At 49.7% G+C, this 20,585-nt stretch overlaps 8 protein-coding genes across 8 annotated transcripts; 4 read left to right on the top strand and 4 right to left on the bottom strand.

The window, feature by feature from the left end:
- Positions 1-209: 209 nt before the first annotated feature.
- FOBCDRAFT_236547 (glycosyl hydrolase family 47-domain-containing protein) lies at positions 210-5,377 on the bottom strand (the record flags this gene model as incomplete). The annotated part of the gene is made up of 7 exons (XM_059610085.1): positions 210-296; positions 354-2,427; positions 2,484-2,672; positions 2,723-2,875; positions 2,918-2,968; positions 3,493-4,629; positions 4,683-5,377. The coding sequence occupies 7 exons, from the start codon at positions 5,375-5,377 to the stop codon at positions 210-212; spliced, it is 4,386 nt and encodes a 1,461-aa protein (XP_059466716.1).
- Positions 5,378-6,747: 1,370 nt separating this feature from the next.
- FOBCDRAFT_214276 (EF-hand protein) lies at positions 6,748-8,233 on the bottom strand. The gene is made up of 6 exons (XM_059609377.1): positions 8,093-8,233; positions 7,853-7,909; positions 7,763-7,778; positions 7,485-7,610; positions 7,217-7,429; positions 6,748-7,158 (listed from the first exon to the last, which is right to left on the bottom strand). The coding sequence occupies exons 1-6, from the start codon at positions 8,093-8,095 to the stop codon at positions 7,124-7,126; spliced, it is 450 nt and encodes a 149-aa protein (XP_059466715.1). The 5' UTR covers positions 8,096-8,233; the 3' UTR covers positions 6,748-7,123.
- Positions 8,234-8,676: 443 nt separating this feature from the next.
- On the top strand, positions 8,677-10,366 carry FOBCDRAFT_214275 (t-SNARE). The gene is made up of 3 exons (XM_031172900.3): positions 8,677-8,963; positions 9,056-9,603; positions 9,659-10,366. The coding sequence occupies exons 1-3, from the start codon at positions 8,941-8,943 to the stop codon at positions 10,120-10,122; spliced, it is 1,035 nt and encodes a 344-aa protein (XP_031049685.1). The 5' UTR covers positions 8,677-8,940; the 3' UTR covers positions 10,123-10,366.
- On the bottom strand, positions 10,317-12,984 carry FOBCDRAFT_154288 (uncharacterized protein; the record flags this gene model as incomplete). The annotated part of the gene is made up of 1 exon (XM_031172899.3): positions 10,317-12,984. A coding segment is annotated over exon 1 (2,523 nt), but the record flags the coding sequence as incomplete, so codon positions are not given.
- Positions 12,985-13,072: 88 nt separating this feature from the next.
- FOBCDRAFT_214272 (uncharacterized protein) lies at positions 13,073-13,834 on the top strand. Its single transcript, XM_031172898.3, has 4 exons — positions 13,073-13,238; positions 13,372-13,456; positions 13,514-13,574; positions 13,639-13,834. Exons 1-4 carry the CDS (start codon positions 13,234-13,236, stop codon positions 13,695-13,697), a joined length of 210 nt encoding a protein of 69 aa, XP_031049683.1. The 5' UTR covers positions 13,073-13,233; the 3' UTR covers positions 13,698-13,834.
- A 62-nt stretch (positions 13,835-13,896) lies between these two features.
- On the bottom strand, positions 13,897-15,018 carry FOBCDRAFT_14016 (clathrin light chain). Its single transcript, XM_054703242.2, has 3 exons — positions 14,798-15,018; positions 14,531-14,745; positions 13,897-14,477 (listed from the first exon to the last, which is right to left on the bottom strand). Exons 1-3 carry the CDS (start codon positions 14,838-14,840, stop codon positions 14,019-14,021), a joined length of 717 nt encoding a protein of 238 aa, XP_054559217.2. The 5' UTR covers positions 14,841-15,018; the 3' UTR covers positions 13,897-14,018.
- A 473-nt stretch (positions 15,019-15,491) lies between these two features.
- Positions 15,492-17,032, top strand: FOBCDRAFT_14013 (RNA polymerase II-binding domain-containing protein). Its single transcript, XM_031172895.3, has 4 exons — positions 15,492-15,616; positions 15,666-15,757; positions 15,806-16,006; positions 16,064-17,032. Exons 1-4 carry the CDS (start codon positions 15,519-15,521, stop codon positions 16,897-16,899), a joined length of 1,227 nt encoding a protein of 408 aa, XP_031049680.2. The 5' UTR covers positions 15,492-15,518; the 3' UTR covers positions 16,900-17,032.
- A 392-nt stretch (positions 17,033-17,424) lies between these two features.
- Positions 17,425-20,371, top strand: FOBCDRAFT_214267 (P-loop containing nucleoside triphosphate hydrolase protein). The gene has a single exon (XM_031172894.3). It carries the CDS (start codon positions 17,684-17,686, stop codon positions 20,078-20,080), a length of 2,397 nt encoding a protein of 798 aa, XP_031049679.2. The 5' UTR covers positions 17,425-17,683; the 3' UTR covers positions 20,081-20,371.
- Positions 20,372-20,585: the final 214 nt, after the last annotated feature.

Below are 20,585 nucleotides of genomic sequence, written 5' to 3'. Positions count from 1 at the left end.
TCTTCCTAGAGACAACGAAGATGATATTGCACGCTTCGGCGAATTTGATTATTGCATAAAATTTTGTTGCAAAGAACAATGCTTTACCATCCGTTTTAGAATTCTATCTTCTCCAAGTCCAGCTCCTGTAGTCCATAACCTCGAGTTACATTACCTTCTCCAAGGCACCATATGCCTCTTTGTCCCGTAAATCGTCATACCAAACATATCTAGGACGACTCTGTCCAGTTGACTTGATCCATGACCTGTCCAGCAGTTGGGTGCGTATATCCAATCCTCAAGCGCAGACGCAGAGGCTAAAACATTCGTTAGTATATCAAATTCTTTTGCCGGGGATTGGGAATGACACTTACCCCCTTGCATCCGGACACTCGCATCATCTGGCTGGCTTCAGCCCCAGGTCCGAGGTCCGATGAAGAGATGCTCAGCAGTTGCAGCTTCTGAGACTTGGGAACGGCAGCTTGTAGAGATACATTGGAGAGATTCGCTGAACCAGAAGTGTTGATGAACTTTGCGGTGGCTTGAATCATACCCTCCGCGTTGCGTTGGATCTGGAATGTCACGTTAAGGTCATTCGCGTTATAGCAGGGAATACCAGCAGGTGCATGCGATGCCTGAGGTTGAGGTGCTGACGACACGGGAGACACGAGGTCGAGGTTCGATGAAGGTGGGGTAGGAGAAGCTGTAGATGGCACGGGGGCAGAGCCAAATAGGTCCATGATGTTCGATACGTTGGATTGCTGAGGAGGCGGCGAGGAGGCAGATGGAGGAGGAGAAGAGGTACCACCTAAGATATCGGCAAGGAGATCAGTGTTTGTCGTTGAGGGAGCAGCTGGTGACGCAGCAGGCGCGTCCATAATATCCAGGAGGTCTTGTTCTGTTGGCTTGATGACTCTTGACTTCCTGTTGGCGGCCTTCTTCTTTGTAGGAGCTTGTCCAAGAACACGAGACTCCTCCTTGATCTGAGGAATAGGCATCTTCTCGAGCACTCCACGTCGGACCTGGTCAAAGCTGAAGAGGTTGCCATATTCAACGACTCGCTGTTGAATCTCGATATCGAGGCTGGTCTGGTGATATTGCAGGATCCTTCGGATCTTCTCAATCTGAGCTGGGTCAGAGAAGCGGGTTGTCAACTTCATTAAGGCTGTCACAATGTACTCTGTGGACACTTGTGTGGCGTATGCACTGTTAAGTATCAAGGAGAACAAGTCGACAACCTCATGCTCCTTAACCTCCTGGACAAGCTCCTCTTCCTCGTATTGTCCACCCTTGAGCAGAGCGTCTGCATATTCGCCGATGCACCAAGCACCTGCTTGCGTCAGACTCTCCTGAGTAATGTCTTTCTTAAGGTTGATATAGAGTTTTTGAACCGCATACGTCTGTAGCTCAGGGGTGGTAGCGACAAGGCGAACAAATGATGATAGGATCTGCTCCTTGACGTAGTTACCGGCAAGAGACAAAACCCGGAGCATTGTATCGAAGTGCCATCGTTTGTTAGGCGCAAACTTGTCAGCGGCGATACCTATCTGGCTGGTCATTGTTGGCTTAAACTCATTATCGGCAACCTCCAAGAAGGCAAGAAGCTCCCGAATCAACACTCGAACATTGCCCTCGTTAATCAAGGTAAAGCTCAGGTCCAGAGCTCGGCGGCGAATACTGATATCAGGGTCTCTCAAACATTCCAGGATGGTGTTTCGATGTCTCTGCACAGCATTGGGCTCGATGGCGACAACTTTGATCAGGGTGTTGAGAGCCACGTATCGAATGTTGTTATCGCGGTTGGTGAGGAACTTGCCCAGAATGTTGACACCGAGCACCCTCAATCCAGAATCGGCCTCAATGTCGAGAATCGTGCGCACAGCTTCGTACAGGATGGAATTTCCAACATTCTTGGATGATTCGGTGTTGGTAGCAACCTGGGCTAGGATATCGTTGATCTGCTCGCTGGTCTCTGCATCACCCACAGCCAGGACTCGCAGCAGGTGAAGGATCTTGACCTGCAGGAAGGGGTCGGTAATGCCAGTAACGTCGTGTTCGGGTGCGTAACCTGAAGTAGCGAGCCCTTTCAAAGTTCTGACAAGTCCTGGGACAAAAGACCTGAACTTTTCAACAATTCCTTCTTCTCCGCCCTCCTCCTCGTCTGCCTCGCAGAGACTTGTCACCAGGGTGAGACCGCAGAGCAAGACGCCGTGGTTTCTGTCGGACAGAAGCTGTGTCGCCTTGTCAATGAAGTGCTCTTGTAAGTCTGGAACCTTTCGACATATGCGCATTGCGCACAGAGCCGCCTTTCTTCGAATATATGGGTTGGCTGTGGCTACAAGGGTCTCGATTTCGGGGAAGAGATCTCGTGACATCTCAATCGAGGCGATGTTTCCTAGCGTACAGAGAGCAAGTCCAACAACATATTGGTTGGAATGTCCGAGATCGCTAAACCAAAGTCAGCAACCAGATGTTGGATTCAAAGGGCGTTAGGAGAAGTGTACTTCTTGAGCGAGTTGGTAACCAATGTCAAGACTTCTTGATTCTCATCCAACAACAAACTTGTAGCCAGGTGTCCCAGACGTTTATCGGCGAATCGAGGGGAGGCGAGGAGCTTCAAGCATTCGATCTGTCCAAAATGGGTTCGCTCTCCAAGGGTGAACAGGTAGAGTAACTTTGCGACATTGTTGCGACTGCCTATGCATCAGTATCTCCATCCCTCCAATAGAACTGTTGAACCCACCGAATGTTGGGATCGTGGCTCTCCTCTCGAAAGCTGGCGCGGATGGCAGCGCTCTCTTTCTGAATGACAGCTCGCTCGTCGGCGATCGTCTTGGCCGCACGCACATTTCGAATAAACTGCTTGACTATCCCGAGCAAAAGTAAAGGTAAGCCTCTGACTGATCAGATCGCGGAGGATAGCTCGTCGGTGCCGTACGGGAACTCATCTTGGGAGGACAGACCCAGCGGTTGGGCCGTCTGGTTGATGCTTATCCAGGGGTTGTGAGGGAAGCGATGGGGGCTCGTCGAAGCTCAATCAGCCCTGGGATAGAGCAATGAGCTACTGTTGCTTTATATGCGTGTCGAGGCGGAGGACAGAATAGGGAGGTTTCGTCGGAGCCTACTCAAGGCAGCTGAATAAAAGAGAAACCGAGTTGCGCCGTCAAGTTACAGGTCAGTGTCAGTGACGGTGTGTGCTGTGCTGTGCTGTACTTCTGCTTGCGTTGCGGCGGACACCTTTCAGACGGGACGTGGGGCACAGAGCAGGCCTACGCGGAATTAGATTTGCTTGGTAGTACGTACCGCGTTAGTCATCACTAAATATGAAATAAGCTTCATTGAATCCATAAGGCACGAATACAAACATCATTAAAAGAAAAAAAAAGAATAAGTATACTTGTTTCTTCGTACACGCATGATATTATAACTCTAGGAATACACACAGGAACCGCTCATACAGTGTTTTAAACCTTTTCCTTCCCATACACATCCGTCCTCCACAAATAATCTTACTTTACATCTGGACGACTCAGAGGGTGTGCTTCCGTGTTCAGCACCCACTCATCCAAGCTGATAACATCAAATTCGCTGAAGATGAGGTAAAAGTACTTGAGAGTCTCTGCCAACCAGAAACTCTCCATACTGTCCATCTTTGTAGGCTCTGCTTTGGTGACATCGTCTATCGCTGAAGCCGCAATCTCAGTTCGTGTCACCTTCTCGATCGTCTCGAACATGGTCCACGCCTTTTCCATCCATTGCGCATCTCCTGTGACGCGATACATGATGAAGATGGACTCAATGGCCTCGGGCCGGAGAATGTAACGTGCATCGCTCACGTCGATCATACCTTTGGGAAGGTTGTGCTTCTTGATCACGTCGTGAACTGTGGGCTTCTTCCAGTCTGATCCTCTCAACGGCGGTGCCCTGAAGTCAGGAGCGTGTTGCTCTTCAATAGCCTTGAGCCACCGGTCCTCGTTCCAGGTGCAATCGCTCGAGTCCTTAGCATCGACGCCGCCACACGAGATGAAGTTGAAGATCTCAGGTCCAAGTCCCGTCTGTGTAGCCTGATAAGCCCAAATACATCCATCTGTGAGTTGGGAAGCGATCTCGAGATCGGCTGGGCGGTTGAAAATCTTGCTGCCCATTGCTACCATACCGCCAGCGAAGCAGGTCAGATGCTGGCCTCGTGCAACATAGGTGTACTTGGGTTGCTCGCCTGGCAAATCGGTTACCTGATAGTCTCCAGAGATGAGGACCGGCTTGTCCGAAGGTGTCAATGCTCGCTTGAAAAGGTGCTTGATGGCAACAGGAATGAAGTTTTCGTATAGTCGACGTGGTTGCTCGAGTTGGCCGCCGAGAAGAAGATACCACTTGGGAAGATACTCATACAGCGAATCAGACATACCACCAAGGGTGAAGTCTGAACCAGCATGGAAGGTTGGCGTATAAGCATCAACGACTACCGGCCACATTCCAGGAAGACGAGTGTTGAGTTGCGTAGACTCAAACTGGTCTCCAATTCTCTTGACAGCGTCATAGAATCTCGGGTTGCCGGTTAGCTGAGATAGTTTAGTGAGCTCGAGACTCAAGGAGCCAAGTTCAGAAACAAGAGCCTCCCGCGAGGGAGACTGAGCTTGGCCATAAGCAGATCTAAGCATGTTAGACACAATGTCAATACGTGATTAATGTCGAGGAAAACTCACTTCTTCCATTCCCATCGAGTAACTGGCATATGGTTCGGTGTATCAAAGGCGCACATGAGCAGGTCTCCCAGCTCAATAGCCTTCTTCAAGAGGATAGGATGAGCTCTTCCGCTTAATTCATATGCCGACAGGAATCCACCAAGATAGCGAATGTTGGTCTCGAAAATGTTGATAGTTGCCATGGGACTCCTGGTGAAATCAATACCGTCTGCAGCGGCAACAGCTTTTGTGAACTCGTCCTTCATGTCCATGATCCAAAGGGTATCGAGGGCGTCGACCAGAGTGGCAGCCCAACCGCCAAAGGGGTCCTTGGACTTGCCGGTCAACGGGGTCACCTCGTCGTGCATCCAGGCATAGTTGGAATATCCGCTCCAGCTGTGCTCGAAACTCTTCTTGACTGCAGCCAATCGCGACAGTCGCAGCTTCTTGGCCGCGGCGCTCTCGACCGGAGTAGTAGCCTGAATCTTGGGGACCTTGACATCTCCGGTGATCTTTGGCAAGGCAGCTAATTTCTCCTTGGGAATAGGATATTTAGGTAATCTTCGGGTCCAGGCCGTGGCGCCCTTTCCAGCAAGAGGATCTCCATTACCAAACAGCTTGAAGCCAGAGTCTGAATTTGACCAGTACCAAAAGCACAAGATCCAGATGAAGGCGACACCAATCCAGAGACGGCCTCGCCGTAGGGGACCCGCCATTGTGTAGATAGTTAGTGGACTGCTAATAAGCAGCACAGGGTCTAGGTGAGAGAAGATACTGAGGCGTGATCTGGGACCTCACATCGCAGGCCCAAGACGGGAAAAAGGCTGAGGTAAGTTCAAAGGCGTTGATGTTGGAGCTGTCAAAAAGATTGGCGATGTGTCTCGACTTGAGGGGGACCAACAGCAAGTCTCATTCAAGCCCGAGGCCGAGTCTAGACACGTTCCGTCTTATTAGAGCGAGAGGTAGGTACCTTAGGCTACAGGTAAGGAATCGAAGGGACAGGACGGGATGGGGGGAGTAACAGAAAAAGGGCAAATGGCTCTGATTCTTAGTCGATAAATAAACCCTCAATCTTCAGCGCATAAATGTCTGAAATCAGTGTCAAGTGTCAGTTTATGTGGCTGAGAGCTGTCTCGTTTCTTCTGTCCAGTTGAAAATACGACATGAAATTGCGGCGGGCGGTCTACGCCTACAATCACTAGCCTACTAACACGTAAAGGAATGCGCCGTACGAATAGCGATGAATCCTGCGAGTGTGGCATCTGACATCCTGTACCTACAGTAGGTTGCTGGTATGGTAGCAACAGGGTCCTTTTTCCCATTAATTACCTACTGTACCTGTAAATGCTTCCCTTGCTTGGCATTCATCCTTCAATACCTTAAATTGGACAGAACCGTTGTTAATGCGGTTTCACGTAGCACAAACGTTGGATTATGAACTCTTTTCGGTTCTTTTGCCTTGACTGGCCAATGCCACATTTCCCTCTCCGTCAGCCCCTTTCGAACCCTTAAATGGCAGAAAACATCTCGAGACTTTGGAGAGAATCAGCTCGTACTCCTGTGGGGTCAAACCTAGCAGCTCCCTTGCAATATAATTAGACGATGTGGCATAGCCATGTAAGCTAAGCTGACCCGGCTGCCTTCTCCAACTGGTCTAGCTAAATACTTGGGCTTTGGTTCTTCGGAGCCTTATATCAGCCGTGAGCCACTCATATTCAGCAAGCTTTCAAGGGTTGGCTCCCTCAACAAAGGAGTCCCTATGAGCGGATCCTGCCCCTGAACAGTAAGATCAAGAGGGCAGCTCGAGTTGACCATTCGCGGCGAGGGAGCATGCATGTCAATCGTGTTTTATAGTTTCGGCAGTCATGTTCATGTTGAAAGAGGCTGGACATGCTTTGAGCCTTTGAGGCCCTGGATTAGCAGATACCCTTACATGCATTATACTCGATAAGCCACACTTCCAGGCTCCCGCCCCGTGGGCTGTAGGGCTGATTGTTCTTCCATGTCATGGCCCCCAGCGAGAAGATTGGCTCCAACGGCGGGCACGTTTTCCAGACCGCCCGCCGCCCATTCGTTGCCCCTCACCAAAGCCATTGGATGGCCATCAGTTGATATGCGGACTGGCCATGGTAACAATCACAAATTTGATAACAGTACATATACGGCACGAATATGCAGTTCGCGGGCCAAATGGAAAATTGCTCAGTTGTTAGAAGCCATGAAGGCAGAGTCCGTGGCACAAAAGCCACAGAGATAGCAAGTAACACGGGAAGCAAGCCGATTACCCTCCACAACTTCAGTCCAACCAGTCCCAGATGCCCTTCGTTTCGCTTGCAGTTTTGCCACTAAGTAAAGAAGATTCAACCAGTTCCCTCCTCATGCCATGCGTGTTCGTTACTCATCGACTAGCGAGAGATAGCAGGACCGAAGGTTTGGTCGATGAGGTATCAGAATATTGTCTCTTATTTTTGCATCATGAGCTGGACGAACTCGTTGTCTATAGTCTTGTCAGTAACTGGACGTTGGTACTATATATCTAATCTCAAGCAACTCACAGTCGATTCGGCCATCGCCGTCCTGGTCAGCCTCTCGGATCATCTCATCAACCTCATCATCAGTGAGCTTCTCGCCGATGGAGGTCATGACATGTCGAAGCTCAGCAGCAGAAATGAAACCGTTGTTGTCACGGTCGAACACCTTGAAAGCCTCGCGGATCTCCTCCTCAGAGTCGGTATCCTTCATCTTGCGCGCCATCATGGTGAGGAACTCTTTACCCAAGGGTTAGTACTGACCGTCCTCTAATCGTCTTGGAATATTACGCACCAGGAAAGTCGATGGTGCCGTTGTTGTCGGCGTCAACCTCGTTGATCATGTCCTGAAGCTCAGACTCGGAGGGGTTCTGGCCGAGAGAGCGCATAACGGTACCGAGCTCCTTGGTGGTAATCTGGCCTAGAGCGAGGCGTTTAGCTCATGTTTTCGATTTAAGAATATCGCATAGAAAGAGATGTAAAGAGTTATAGTGGTCTGATGCTTTGCTGGATCGATTTGGGTTTCGCACGGGGCCAACGAAGAAACATCGCGGAAAGGGGAGCATCACTCACCATCGCCATCCTTGTCCTACATAAAGAGGTTAGCGACAGCTTCTAGCAAGACGCGGCGAGGCAAGCGGCGAAACAAGAGGGATAGCTTACAAAGAGAGAGAAGGCCTCCTTGAACTCGGAGACTTGCTCTTCAGTAAGTGAGTCGGCCTATAGAAATAAAGTTGTCAGTTCAAACTCTCGAACGGCATCACCAGAACATCAGCTGCAGCCCCTCTCAACAGAGCCGCGGGGTCAATGCTCATTGGCGATAACGCCAGAGGACAAGGCGGTAAAGCAAATGCTGATTGATGGGTAGGTCGCGCAACCAAGGAACGGACAGGTCATGCTCACCATGTTGGATGTATGTGGTAGCAACGGTTGTGATAGTAAAAAAGGTGGATGTCGATCGCACGAGAAGGAAGAAAGATGACTTGGGCAAGTTCTGAGGTCGCGGGGTCTTGAGCCAAGAGTGTCGGACCTTTTCGTTTCACGGGTTTGGTTGGAGCTTTCGTGGGGAGACCCAAAGATCAGGGGAAAGTCGGTACCTAAGGCAGGAAAATGGTACATGCACTAACAAAGGAGAGACAATGCACTGTGTTTTGGATGTTCAGGGGGCCGATGATCCTGAAATTAGGGGGAGGGACCTTGTCATGGCAGCTCAAGCACACTGTGCGGCTTGTCCTGGAGTGATGCTTCAACTGCAGGGAGCGAGCGGCCTTTGTTGAAGCATTGTTAGAACGGGAGAGAAAAGAGCTGATAATTTGAATGGCTTCTGCAGTTTATCAAGTTATTACTACAAGTTTTTCGAATAAAAAGTCAAGTTTGAGATCCAATACCCGTTAACCAGCTTGATTTTGAGGAATAGTGTAATACCGCTATAAGAAAAAGAGCTCTGTTCTTTAGTGGAGGCAAGGTGGTAGAGGTACTTGCCGTGAGGTGAACCTAAACAGAACTAGAAGGGGACACTCTCCCCTGTCATTTTAGCCAACGGAAGTGGTCCAGTGTCGTAATGCCTCCAGCGGAAGCCAGCTATCAGCCTCAACCCGCATCTCGACTCTATTTGCGATCTTCTCACTCATGACGACAATACCTTCCTCGCCTCTCGTCCTATGACGTTCACACTCGCGATTTAATCTAGTCGAAACCCTCATTCTATTGCCGCGCCTGACGATAGCTTCAGCCCCTAATTTGCGTCCGCCATGTGGCGAGACCGCACGAACCTGTAAGACGCCCATTGTTACCTGTCATTGTCTATAGTTGTCGGCTTCACCTCCACATAACGAGCCCATATGCTGACGCAGCTTGCAAATAAAGATACATCTCCTACCGGCAGTCTTACGCGCATCACCCTACACAGCGAAGACCATATGGACCAGGCGCCCTTGCTTCTGGTCCCCTTGCCGACACCTATACCAGCAGCTATGCGAACGACGATCGTCGCGGCCTTCTATCGGCCGGCGCATTTGAAGACGATGGCGATGCCGTGATTGAGATGGATCTATTGCCCCCTCGATGGGCTGATGTTTCGGATGAGATCACAGACTTGCTTGCCAATATCGCGACAAAGGGCCAGAGCTTGGAGAAGCTACACCAAAAGCATGTGCTACCTGGTTTCAATGACGAAGACGCTAAAAGGGCCGAGGAAGCGCAAATAGAGAAGCTTACACAAGAGATCACCAAGGGTTTTCATGACTGCCATCGCTGCATTCAAAGAATCGAACAAATGGTGCGGGAATCACAGCACGCAGGTACCATCACAAGGGCAGAGGAGACCATGGCCAAGAACATACAAATTTCGCTGGCTGCTCGAGTTCAAGATGCAAGCGCTAGCTTCAGAAAGAAACAGAGTGCTTATCTAAAGAGTTGGTGCCCCCCCTCCCCCGTTTCTTCCCGGTATATTCTAACTTGGACTCCCAGAGCTTCGTGGCATGGGTGGCTTTGGCGGTTTGAGTCCTGGTGAGAGATCTGGTACACCCCAGCCAGGTTCCTATCTCGACCCATCTCTTCAAGAATCTGACGCAGATCGATCTTTTTCACAATCGACACTCCAAGCAACCCAACAGCAAAGAGTGCTCCATTCTAATGATGCTGCGATTGCTCAACGTGAACGAGAGATTGAGGATATTGCTCAAGGCATTATCGAACTGTCTGACCTCTTTCGAGATCTCCAGAACATGGTCATCGACCAGGGCACAATGCTGGACCGTATCGACTACAATGTTGAGCGCATGAACACTGATGTCAAAGCCGCTGACAAGGAGCTAGTTGTAGCTTCTGGCTACCAGCGGAGGACGACCAAGCGCAAGATCATTCTCCTCCTCATTCTTATAATCTTTGGCATGATCATTCTGTTGGTGATCAAACCCAAGAAGCATGGGTAGAGGTGTTTTTTCATGGCAATCTCAGGGATACCCGCTGTCTCCCTTGACATATCCCCGCGCGGGCATAGAGAGGCAGCAATTATTAAACACATGTACCAATACAATGTAAAGCAAGTAATGGGACATGTCACTGATGTGTTTGGAGTCACGGTTCTCTGCTCGTTTTTTATTTATTATTCTATTTAGAACCAGTCTTTCTCTTTGGTCCTCGAGGCGTGTGGTTTAGAAGAAATACGATCATCGTTATCATAACTCTTTTCGAAAAGCCTAGGATAGCTCTTCCATAACTTAGGTTTTTGCTTCTCAATCTCCGACGCCAATTGCGCCTCGTTGGGGAGAATCTGAGAACCCCAGGCCCCTTCCACCAGCCGCTTCATGTTCGCTGGGGAGAGCTCCCTATCGTCTCTCGCCCTGGCCCTGGGTCTCATGGGCAATCGAGCCACTGCGAGACGATTTATTACTGTACTTCGCACTATTTGGGGATCAACGTAGACACCCTTGTCTCTCAGCACAGCCAGCAAGCGAACACCACAGGCCAGGTCGAAGTCTGCGATCCCCACTGGCTTGGTGTTTGCGAGAGAAGGCTGAATCGGCTGTTGCGCCAAGGTCTGATCAAAGCCCCATCGAACGATGGCGCGCTGCAGACTGATATCGAAGATCTTCTGTATGGGGTGTTGTCTGTTCGTGAATGGCAGATCTGCTGGTATACGAAATGCGTAGTTGGGATCGTTTCGATTCTTCGAACGTTTGTGATATTTCTGTTTGGGGTTTGTCTCGTTCTGGCATGGGCCTATTTCGGCTCTCCAGAACTCCTCCTTAAAATGGCTCCTTTTCTTCTTCCCATCGGCGAAGGAATAGTATTCAGACCAAGTCTCTGACTCCCCGTTCAACTCTTTGGTTTTGCTATCAGGCTTGGGGGGCTGGTCCTGCCGATGCACGGGTATCAAACCCCCTGGCTCTGGCCTGTAGAGTTCACATATCTCATAACTTAGCCCTTCTAGATCATTAAAACGTCCCAGACGTCCGAGGTTATAGAGCAATATTTGCCAGTACCGAACAGGAACGGCAACCCCATGTCGTGCGACTCGCAACGAGAGGTGAATAGCTCGGTCAAGCGTGCCCTGTCTGGTGAGCTTTGGATGGTACCATATGTCTTCAAAGATACGGCTTAGAAGTGCTTTCGAGTTCTTCTGCTCCATGGTAACATCCAGGCTATCCATCCTATCAACGACATTCCTGACTTTCGCAAGATGCTTCATGGATAGAGCCATACTCAGGTGCTTATTGAGATCCTTGGAGATGATGTTATCCTTACTTGGTCCTGGAGTAGCTGCCACGCCTTCAACTTCTTGGAGTAATCGCTCTAAGCCCCAATCTTGCCGTTGAGCGGAAGACGCAAGTAGCGTTGACCGCGTCTCCGGATTCCCAAACTCTTCTGGGTGTATATCGCAGTGTAGAAGGGTTCTGAGCAAGTCGTCCTCACCTCGTTCAGCGAAGGAGATGATTGCATTGCAATAGGCTCCGGATCTAATTTCGATCCCTAACTTTCGGAGTTGTTTCAGGCGATCAGCAACTCCATGGGCGTCATCTTCTCTCAACGCAATGGATTGTAACGAATAATAGCTAATTGTGCGGAGGCCAATCTTATGCATCAGGTTGATCGCAAACTCTGAAGAAGTCCACGAGCTGGCGAACCATCGTGCTGTAAACCTGTCGCTGAAAAAACTACTGTTCGTTTCCAATCGGGTATCCTTTCGTACAGAGGTACCAACGCCATCACCAACGCTGGTGTCTCCATTGAGTACTGCCAGCTCTTCCTTCGTAAGCTGGATTGCGGAAAAGTAGTGGGAAAGAAAATCCAAGAAAGGCATGGACTTAGGCGACTTGGGATGGTCATTGAAAAGATTGAACCTTTTTCTCCAGACACGCGCGGCATGTGACTGGCCACTTTCGAAAAGAGCCGGCACAACATAGTCGTACAACTCACGGTATGGACTGAAAACGTATATCTTGGTCAAAGTACTCTGAAGCTTGGGAGTGAAGTCGATGGCACAACTTGCCAGCAGAGCACCGAAGCTATCCAGATCAGGACGGAACATGGGCATGAGTTTGAAATGCCAGCCCAATGCAGTTTCGTAATCCGCGTGTGCTAAATAGAAATGAACCACTTTCAGGTATAGTTCAGGCCAATTGAAATCGTGAGTTTCTAGAAGTTGTCCAGCGACCTTGAAAAGCTCCTCCATCCGGTCAGAATTCGTCAACGCTGCCTCCAAGATGTTATCACGCAGAAACAGAGCTCCAGTTTTGGTTAAGAGATGCGATTGGTCTCTGTCCTGAAGCTCCAGAAACGTCTTCCAAGTTCCTTGGTCTCCGCGATCCTGACGGCTCGTTAGAATGCGACGCTCCCAAGAGGATATGGCATCCAAATCAGAGTTCAGGCCCGAGGGAGTATCTTGTTCGCTTCCACGCAGGCGAATGCCCAGCGGGAAGGGTAATTCGGGTTTTGGCGGCCATTGTGAAGTCTCTTGTTGAAGATTATGCTGTCTCGTCCCACCCCCAGCTTCTCGGTCAGAAATCAGCCTATCATCTTTTTCGTATATTCTCGTAAGTGCTGGCGCCAATTCCGTATTATATTGAGATCTGTGTTGTGTGAGGGTCCTGATGTATCGAGTATATGCGGATTGGCGGATTCGAAATTGTGTAGGGATTCGATGCATGGCTGGGTAAATTCACCAGCATTAGCTGGTCTCGTATCATCGCATCGGTCGTGGTCGAGAAGATAATAGTAAAATCATCGAGACTGTCTTAAGATTGAGACTTTGAGATCTTCAAAAGGTCCTTCATCATAGCTCCAAATCTTTTTGGGGGGGGGGTTGCGCATCATAAACTTAGGCACTTTACAGGCAAGTAGAGTGCCAGGGGGGTGCACCAACACGTGCCCACCCACCAACGAAAACGTCAAGAGCTCTGCTGAGTCATACTCCCGGCTCCCCGTCAAGTTATGGCCTCATTTCTTTACCCGAACTTCGACATCCTCCGTTCACCAACTCAACCACCCCACACGAAACCAACCTTCGAAGCCTCCCAGAACTCTCATTAACCGACATCAAAATGCCGTACGTAAAATTGAGTCACGACCGATTCTTGCGATAGCCTTGGCCACTTTCCCCGACGTCAATGGCTCGTCCTGAGCTCCGGACACTGCAAGATATAACATCATACGAGAACCCGTCACTGACGCCCATCCAGTCTCGTCAACGCCAAGAACCCCGTTCCCCAGAACCAGCGATTCTACCAGAACGCTTACAAGAACCACACCCGTCTTTGGAAGATTGTACGACCAAATTGATTGTTTAGCCTGTCTTTACTATCCAGCTGACCGACATGACAGGGCCCTCGCAGCCGCATCCTCATGACTCCCTACCTCATCCTTCTCTGGGGTACCCTCGGTGGTAAGTAAATCGCAATGTTCTGTCGGATGGAGGTCGATTTGGGCCTGCATACTGATAGTTACAGCTTCCTTCTACGGTGCCGGTCGCAAGGTCCTTGGCTACAACTCTTACTTCGGAAACTAAGCGGTGGGATTCGCGCGGTGGGTGATACAGCTTGCCTACGATGGAAGGTCAATGTGATTGGTAGATTGAGTCAATAGACGGAGATGAACTCAATGTGAGATCGTTACAGTCGTTCATGTGCATTTTGGAGACCGATACCTGTTGTCAAATCGTGTCCTCTATTCACACGTCATTGCCATTAAACCCGGACTCCCAAAACTTTAGAATACATGAAGAACTCAAGAAGTTGCATGCCTCAAAAAGCAACGTCTAGCGCGCACTGCAGCAGACCTGCAACTCTCCATCCACGGATAGTTGAATAAAAATCCAATCAGCCTTGTTCTAATAGCCTGTGGCGCCAGGCGCCTTTTCGTCCTTTCGTAGGCTGACTAGCAACTCTCGGAATCGCTCCTTGCCAGATCCAGAGGCACCTCCCTTGGCGCCCTTGCCGCTGACATCCACCAACTTGGCGATTCGATCCCAGCTGGTGCCACCAGAGACGGTGTCCTCTCGGCTTGCCAAGAACTCTTCGGCTTCCTTTCGTGTCTGTGCGATGCCCTTCTCCTTCTTGTTGTTGTAGTTCTCGTAGAAGTCATCGATGTTCTGCTGGGCCTCCTTGATGGTCTCTTCTCTCTGCGCAGCGAATTGTTCGGCGCGCTTAGCAATCTGGTTGTCACGGCGCTCCCGCCACTCCTTGACGACCTCGGGCTCTTCCTCTTCCTCGGCGAAAGCCTGATATCCAGAGTTGTAGCTTACAGAAGGTCCTCCTGTGATGGCGGTTCCACCGGAGACGCCAGTACCCTATTTGTTGATGTCAGCTCCTCAATTCAGAGTGTCTAAGCAAACTGACTCACAGCCTCGGGGTTGGTCAGGTCAGGGAACTGAGATTCGAAAGTGGACTGCTCGTTGTTGCCAGCGCCGCCGAGAAGGTCATCATCGTTACTAGCGAAGGCAGCGGCGTCATCGTTGGTCGCGAACTGGTCTGCATCATCTCCAAGAAGGGCCTTCTCGCGGGCGAGGAAATCATCGGTTGAGGGCTCAGCAGTAGGGTCCTTGATATCGGTTTGCGCTAGAAATGCATCAGCGTCGGATCCGCGCATTTCTTGTGTTCATGCACTTACCCCCGGAATCGAAGTCCTCAAGTGAAGGGAAACGGTCGGCCATTTTGAAAGCGCGGATAATCAAAGATCAATACTGAGTGTGCGAATATCGAAAGGTCCGTAAATGCTATCGGATGAAGGTGGTGGAAATATGAAAAGGTCTCGTTCAGATGCGAGGATTATCAGTATACGCTGTTGCTATGGTCCTCCTATTCAGTTACTGCCAAGTAGGCTATCCTAGCTGATGAGGTGGATTCTGCCGGGCGGTGAGAAACATACAACAGCATGAGCTTGATGGAGTGGGTCAAGTTCATGCACTAAGGCCATGCAAATATGCACTTAGAAGCTATTTCTACTTTATCGGATGTTTCTTCTGGTCAACCTAGCTCTTGGTCTATAAACTCTCCTTGTTTTACCAAAGAAAACATTTCAGTTCATCACACATTCGAGTTACGTATCATTCTCGTTTTCGCAGCATTCATCTACAGGCGAACCAGACCGTAACAGGATTCAAGTTTGTGTTATTTGTGCGGAAACAAGTTAGCAGAGACTACGAACATTATTCCTGCAAGTAGCTGTAGTAGACGTCGTTTCCACAGTGATACTACGGTAACAGCTACAAACCAGCTTCTAAATAATTGTCGCGACATCTGGTCCATAATCCTGCGCTTGCATTCGCTCTTGAAATTTGCCTTTTTTTTTTTATTTTATTTCTCTTAACGAAGGAACCGTTGCTACCAAGATGGCTTACAACGATGACTCTGTGTTGGCGCGACTCTCGTCACTCAACGAAAGCCATGATAGCATCGCCACAGCTGCACAATGGATTATGTTCCATAGGTACGCTTTCTCGTTCATACATCTCATGAGATATGGTTGACAATTTCAGACGCCATGCTGAGAGGACTGTACAGCTGTGGATGCAGCGCCTCAAAGACTCTTCCAGCACAAAACGATTAAGTTTGATTTATCTCGCCAACGGTATGTTTGTCTGTCAGCCGCGATGAGCTTTACTGATCAGAGTTTCAGAGGTGGCCCAACAGTCTAAAATCCGACACAAGGATGACTTTATTATCGCCTTCGCGCCTGTGATTGCTGAGGCTGTTTCCGTCGCCTATAAAGGAGCACCCGCAGAGCTTCAGGCGAAACTAAAACGCGTTATAGACGTTTGGAGAGATCGTTCGATTTTTGAAGCACCAATTCAGTCCGCAATCGATGCCCGCATTGGAGGTGAGTACCATCTGACATGAACTGGTCCAAAACGCTCGTGGCTGACCATCCATTCAGACCTCGACAAGGCCCGGGGTATGTCCAAGCCCGGATTTGGCGGCTCTCCCTTCGGTAGTACTAGCACTGCCACTTCTGTTCCATCTGAATTTGCACCTCTGGTCACTGCTCATCAGAAAGTAAACAAATTGAGCACTCCTCTCAAGGCCACGATCACGTCAGCAGACCAAGAGTATGAGAAGCAAACTGACCCATCTACACCTGTTCCTTCTGCTCCAGTTTATGCAGCTCGGTTGAATGGCCTTCTCAAGACGTTGGCCAACGCCGAGAGTGCGGTTGCTGAGTGTGTAAAAGCAAGAGAAGGCCTTGTTTCCGGCCTGGAATCGCTTCTCAACGCTAACCGTGCTGCATTGGAGGAAGAGAAGTCTGCTGCGGCTCAGCTGACATCCCGAAAGGCTGAAATTGAAGACAAGAAACACCAAGTCGAGGTTGGCATCATGCGAGCACTGGGCCCAGCGGACAGCAATGGTACTCCAGGACAAGGGGACTCTTCAGTTACGCCCCCAGAGCCAGACAGACCAGAGGTTGAAGCATTGACTCCACCAGCATTTGAACCATTCGAAGCACCCACCCCTGAGGCACTGACACCAGAGGGAGGGTCTGTTGCAGCTCCTTCTATGTCTCCTGTCCCTGTTCCTGTTCCTGCTGCTGCTGCTGCTGCTGCTCCTACGTCTCAAGACGAAGAAGAAGCACCCTCGTATCAGTCATTGCCAATCTCAACCAATGGGTCGAATAAGCGCCGCCGGGTCGATACCGAAGAATTTCCTGATCTAGGTGGAGATGATGGCATCGATGCCGACGTTGCTGAAATGCTGAAGGGGCAACCTCAATCATAACCAGATCATATGTTAGTAGCAAGTTGGGGGGATATTTGGCTTGCTAGTTTGGGGTTTGCTAATATGTTATGTTCTTGCAAACAGTTTAGGTTGGACTAATAGAATGCTGAGAACCATCGGCACATGTAATACCAGTCTAGTGTATTATTAAGTATAGTGAATTATTTCTTCTTGTTGAGTAGATGGAATGGGAATCAGTAGCAATACAGGTCGCAGTCTCGTGGTAATAAGATGCGTCCAATCTGTTAACCATTATGCAACAGATGTTTGCTGGCCATATAAGAATTGCTGTGACGAATATAGAAAACTTAAGTGCTTCCCTTTCGGCCTATGTGATTATGCAATCTTCATAGACGCAGGTTGAATTCGTCATGGCGCTCATATTGGATCCGAGAGCATTCGGTTCAGTTCGGATCAATCGAAGCCGTAGTCGCGTAGATCCGACCGAGGGATGGTGCACGCACAGCACGCACACCATGACTAGTCTTAACTCAAGGGTCCCACCCAAATTTTTTGTGAGCAACGGATCCATTGACTCGTCTGGGCTGGACTGGACTTGACTGGGCTGTCGCAACTCGGAAGCTGAGAAATGCCGCTACGACGATGACGGCATCACAACCTCGACAACTTGGATTCTTTTTGTAAATGTCAACGTCTCTGTCAGCTGCTTCACTACTCCTCCCTCACGGTTCGAGCCCTCTGCTTTTCCTCCAACGATAATAGCGCCGCTCCTGAATATGCTACGCTGAGTGGGCGTCTGATCAATTCCAACCCTACCGTCATAATGGTCTCGGGAGTAGCACGCCGTGTGCTGCTCCCACGCCTCGCCGAGCCCTCGCAAGTGTCTCTGGCTACATCGCGATGTCAATTAGGAGCTTCTTTCCACAAGTCCGAAGCTCTACCTCTCCAGTCGAGGCTTTTCCACGCTTCCAGCACCCGTCAAGCCGCTCTACTTCCGTTCTCAATCGCTACCTTCCGGTCTTCGGCAAATAATTCTCTGGCTCGTAATCAGCCTTCCCTCGCGCACAACCGACCCTCTCAATTTGGTCCCGTTTCGCACGCCTTGCGACAGTTCTCGACGGCACCTCGTCTATTGCAGGAAATCCAGACCAAGGTCGAAGAAGGCGCCAAGAAACCTGTTGAACTTGAAGCCAATCGAGCTATCGCCCAAGATGAGCACAAGCAAGAGTTTACCAAGAGCGAAAAGGCTGCTCGAGCGGCGCAGGTCAACCTGGCTGCTAAGCTCTCCAAGGAGGGAAAGCAGGCTGGTAAAGCTGGTACGGATGAAATTGTGCGACTGATCAAGATTGCTCGCCCCGAAATCCGCTGGCTCGGTATCGCTTTTGTCTTTCTGGTAATTTCTTCTAGTGTCACCATGTTGATTCCCTTCTCTGTTGGCCGAATTTTGGATCTTGCTACCAAGGGCGAATCTGAGGATGTCCGTCTTTTTGGCTTGACCATGAACCAGTTCTTCTTTGGTTTGGGTACTGTCTTGACTATTGGTGCTATGGCCAACTTTGGTCGAGTCGTCCTTCTCCGAATTGTCGGCGAGCGCGTTGTCGCCAGACTTCGATCTCAGCTTTATCGGCGTACTTATGTCCAGGATGCTGAATTTTTCGATGCAAACCGAGTGGGAGATCTCATTTCACGACTCAGTTCTGATACAGTTATTGTTGGCAAGTCTGTGACGCAAAATCTCAGTGATGGTCTTCGTGCTCTCTTCAGTGGAGGTGCTGGTTTTGCTATCATGGTCTGGACAAGCCCCAAGTTGACTGGTCTTTTGCTGCTTATGTTCCCTCCTATCGCCGTCGGAGCCTTCATCTACGGTCGCGCTATTCGAAATGTCAGTAGGTCGATTCAGAAGAACTTAGGTACTCTTACCAAGATCGCCGAGGAACGACTTGGTAACGTCAAGACCAGTCAAGCGTTTGTCGGTGAGGTGCAGGAAATCGGTCGCTACAACAATCAAATCCGGAAGATCTTTGCTCTTGGCAAGAAGGAGTCGCTTATCGCTGCCACCTTCTTTGCTTCGACCGGTTGGGCTGGTAACATGACCATTCTCGCGATGCTCATCGTTGGAGGTGGCTTCGTACGCAGCGGGGCCATGTCGCTTGGAGATCTCACCTCATTCATGATGTACACAGCTTTCGCAGGTTCAAGCTTGTTTGGTTTGTCAGGTTTCTACTCAGAGCTCATGAAAGGAGTTGGTGCCGCGAGTCGACTCTTCGAGCTCCAGGATCGCAAACCAGGAATTCCACAAACAGTCGGTGTTCGAGTCAAATCAGCACAAGGCCCCATCAAGTTCACAGATGTCAGCTTCGCTTATCCTACTCGACCTGCTGTCAAAATCTTCAATGGATTGGACTTCGAAATTCCTTCAGGCAGCAATGTCTGTGTTGTTGGCCCGTCAGGAGGGGGCAAATCAACAGTAGCATCTTTACTATTAAGATTCTACAATCCTACGTCGGGAACTATTACCATCAATGGCCAGGATATTTCTGGAATGAACGTCAAGTCTCTGCGAAGGAGGATCGGTATGGTTTCTCAAGAGCCTGTTCTCTTCTCTGGAACTATCGCCGAGAACATTGCCTATGGAAAGCCTCAGGCCAGCCGTTTCGATATCATTTCCGCTGCTCGACGAGCCAACTGCAACTTCATCAGCGATCTACCTGACGGTTTAGAAACCCAGGTTGGTGCTCGAGGCTCTCAGCTTTCTGGAGGACAAAAGCAGCGAATCGCCATTGCACGAGCTCTTCTCAAAGATCCTGATATTCTGATTCTCGACGAGGCTACATCAGCGCTAGATGCTGAGTCCGAGACTCTTGTCAATGAGGCTTTGGCTGGCCTCCTACGTGGCCGCAACACCACTATCTCTATCGCCCATCGTCTCTCTACTATCAAAAGATCTGACCAAATCATCGTTCTCAACAGCGAGGGTAAAGTCGCCGAGATCGGCAGCTACAAGCAGCTCGCCTCTGACAAGGATAGCGCATTTAGCAAGCTCATGGAGTGGCAGATGAGCGGCGGTGAGGTTTCCAAGGATGGTGGCTCAACTGCTTCCCGGGCACATATAACAGAGGCCGAGGAGCTTGAGGATGATCTAGAAAGGGACGATGAGGAAGAGAATATTGAGCACGAGGAAGAAAGCAGGGACTCGAAGAATGAGGAGAAGCGTCCCTGAATTCAGTCAGATGGCATAGAGCAGGCAAATTCCCCCCAGAAGATGTAATGCGGTCACAGGACACAGTATGGCGAAAGATTAGACGAATCATGTATATTATATATCCCGATATCTATGTCTGAGTCTCTATGACAGGCAATTGTCCTATCAGCAGCTACAGAGAGAACTCCACTCGACATGTATCTTATTTTCATTGGCGTCGGTCCGGTCTGGTTATTAAATCCCCAAAATGGAAAATACGGGTGATAGGGTATGGACAGCCGTGTATAGAAAAGAATCTCGTTTTTATCACCTTGTGGTGTACAAGAATAAGAGGTCTCGTCTCTATTCTAGCTGATGTGTATTGCCTCAGGTTAACTACCTACCTACCATTACGCTCACATCTTTCGAGCCAAAGTTCATGTATACTAATCAAAACAATAACCTGTCTGAACTCGTGTAGACTAATGGATACACTGTACCTAGAACTGCTGCAGATTCAAATTACCAACCCGAAGTCAGCGTT

Source organism: Fusarium oxysporum, chromosome II (genome assembly GCF_013085055.1).
Source record: "Fusarium oxysporum Fo47 chromosome II, complete sequence".
NCBI classification, from domain to species: domain Eukaryota; kingdom Fungi; phylum Ascomycota; class Sordariomycetes; order Hypocreales; family Nectriaceae; genus Fusarium; species Fusarium oxysporum.
The sequence above is the reverse complement of the archived record's forward strand: the minus strand, read 5'-3'. Positions and strand labels throughout refer to the sequence as shown.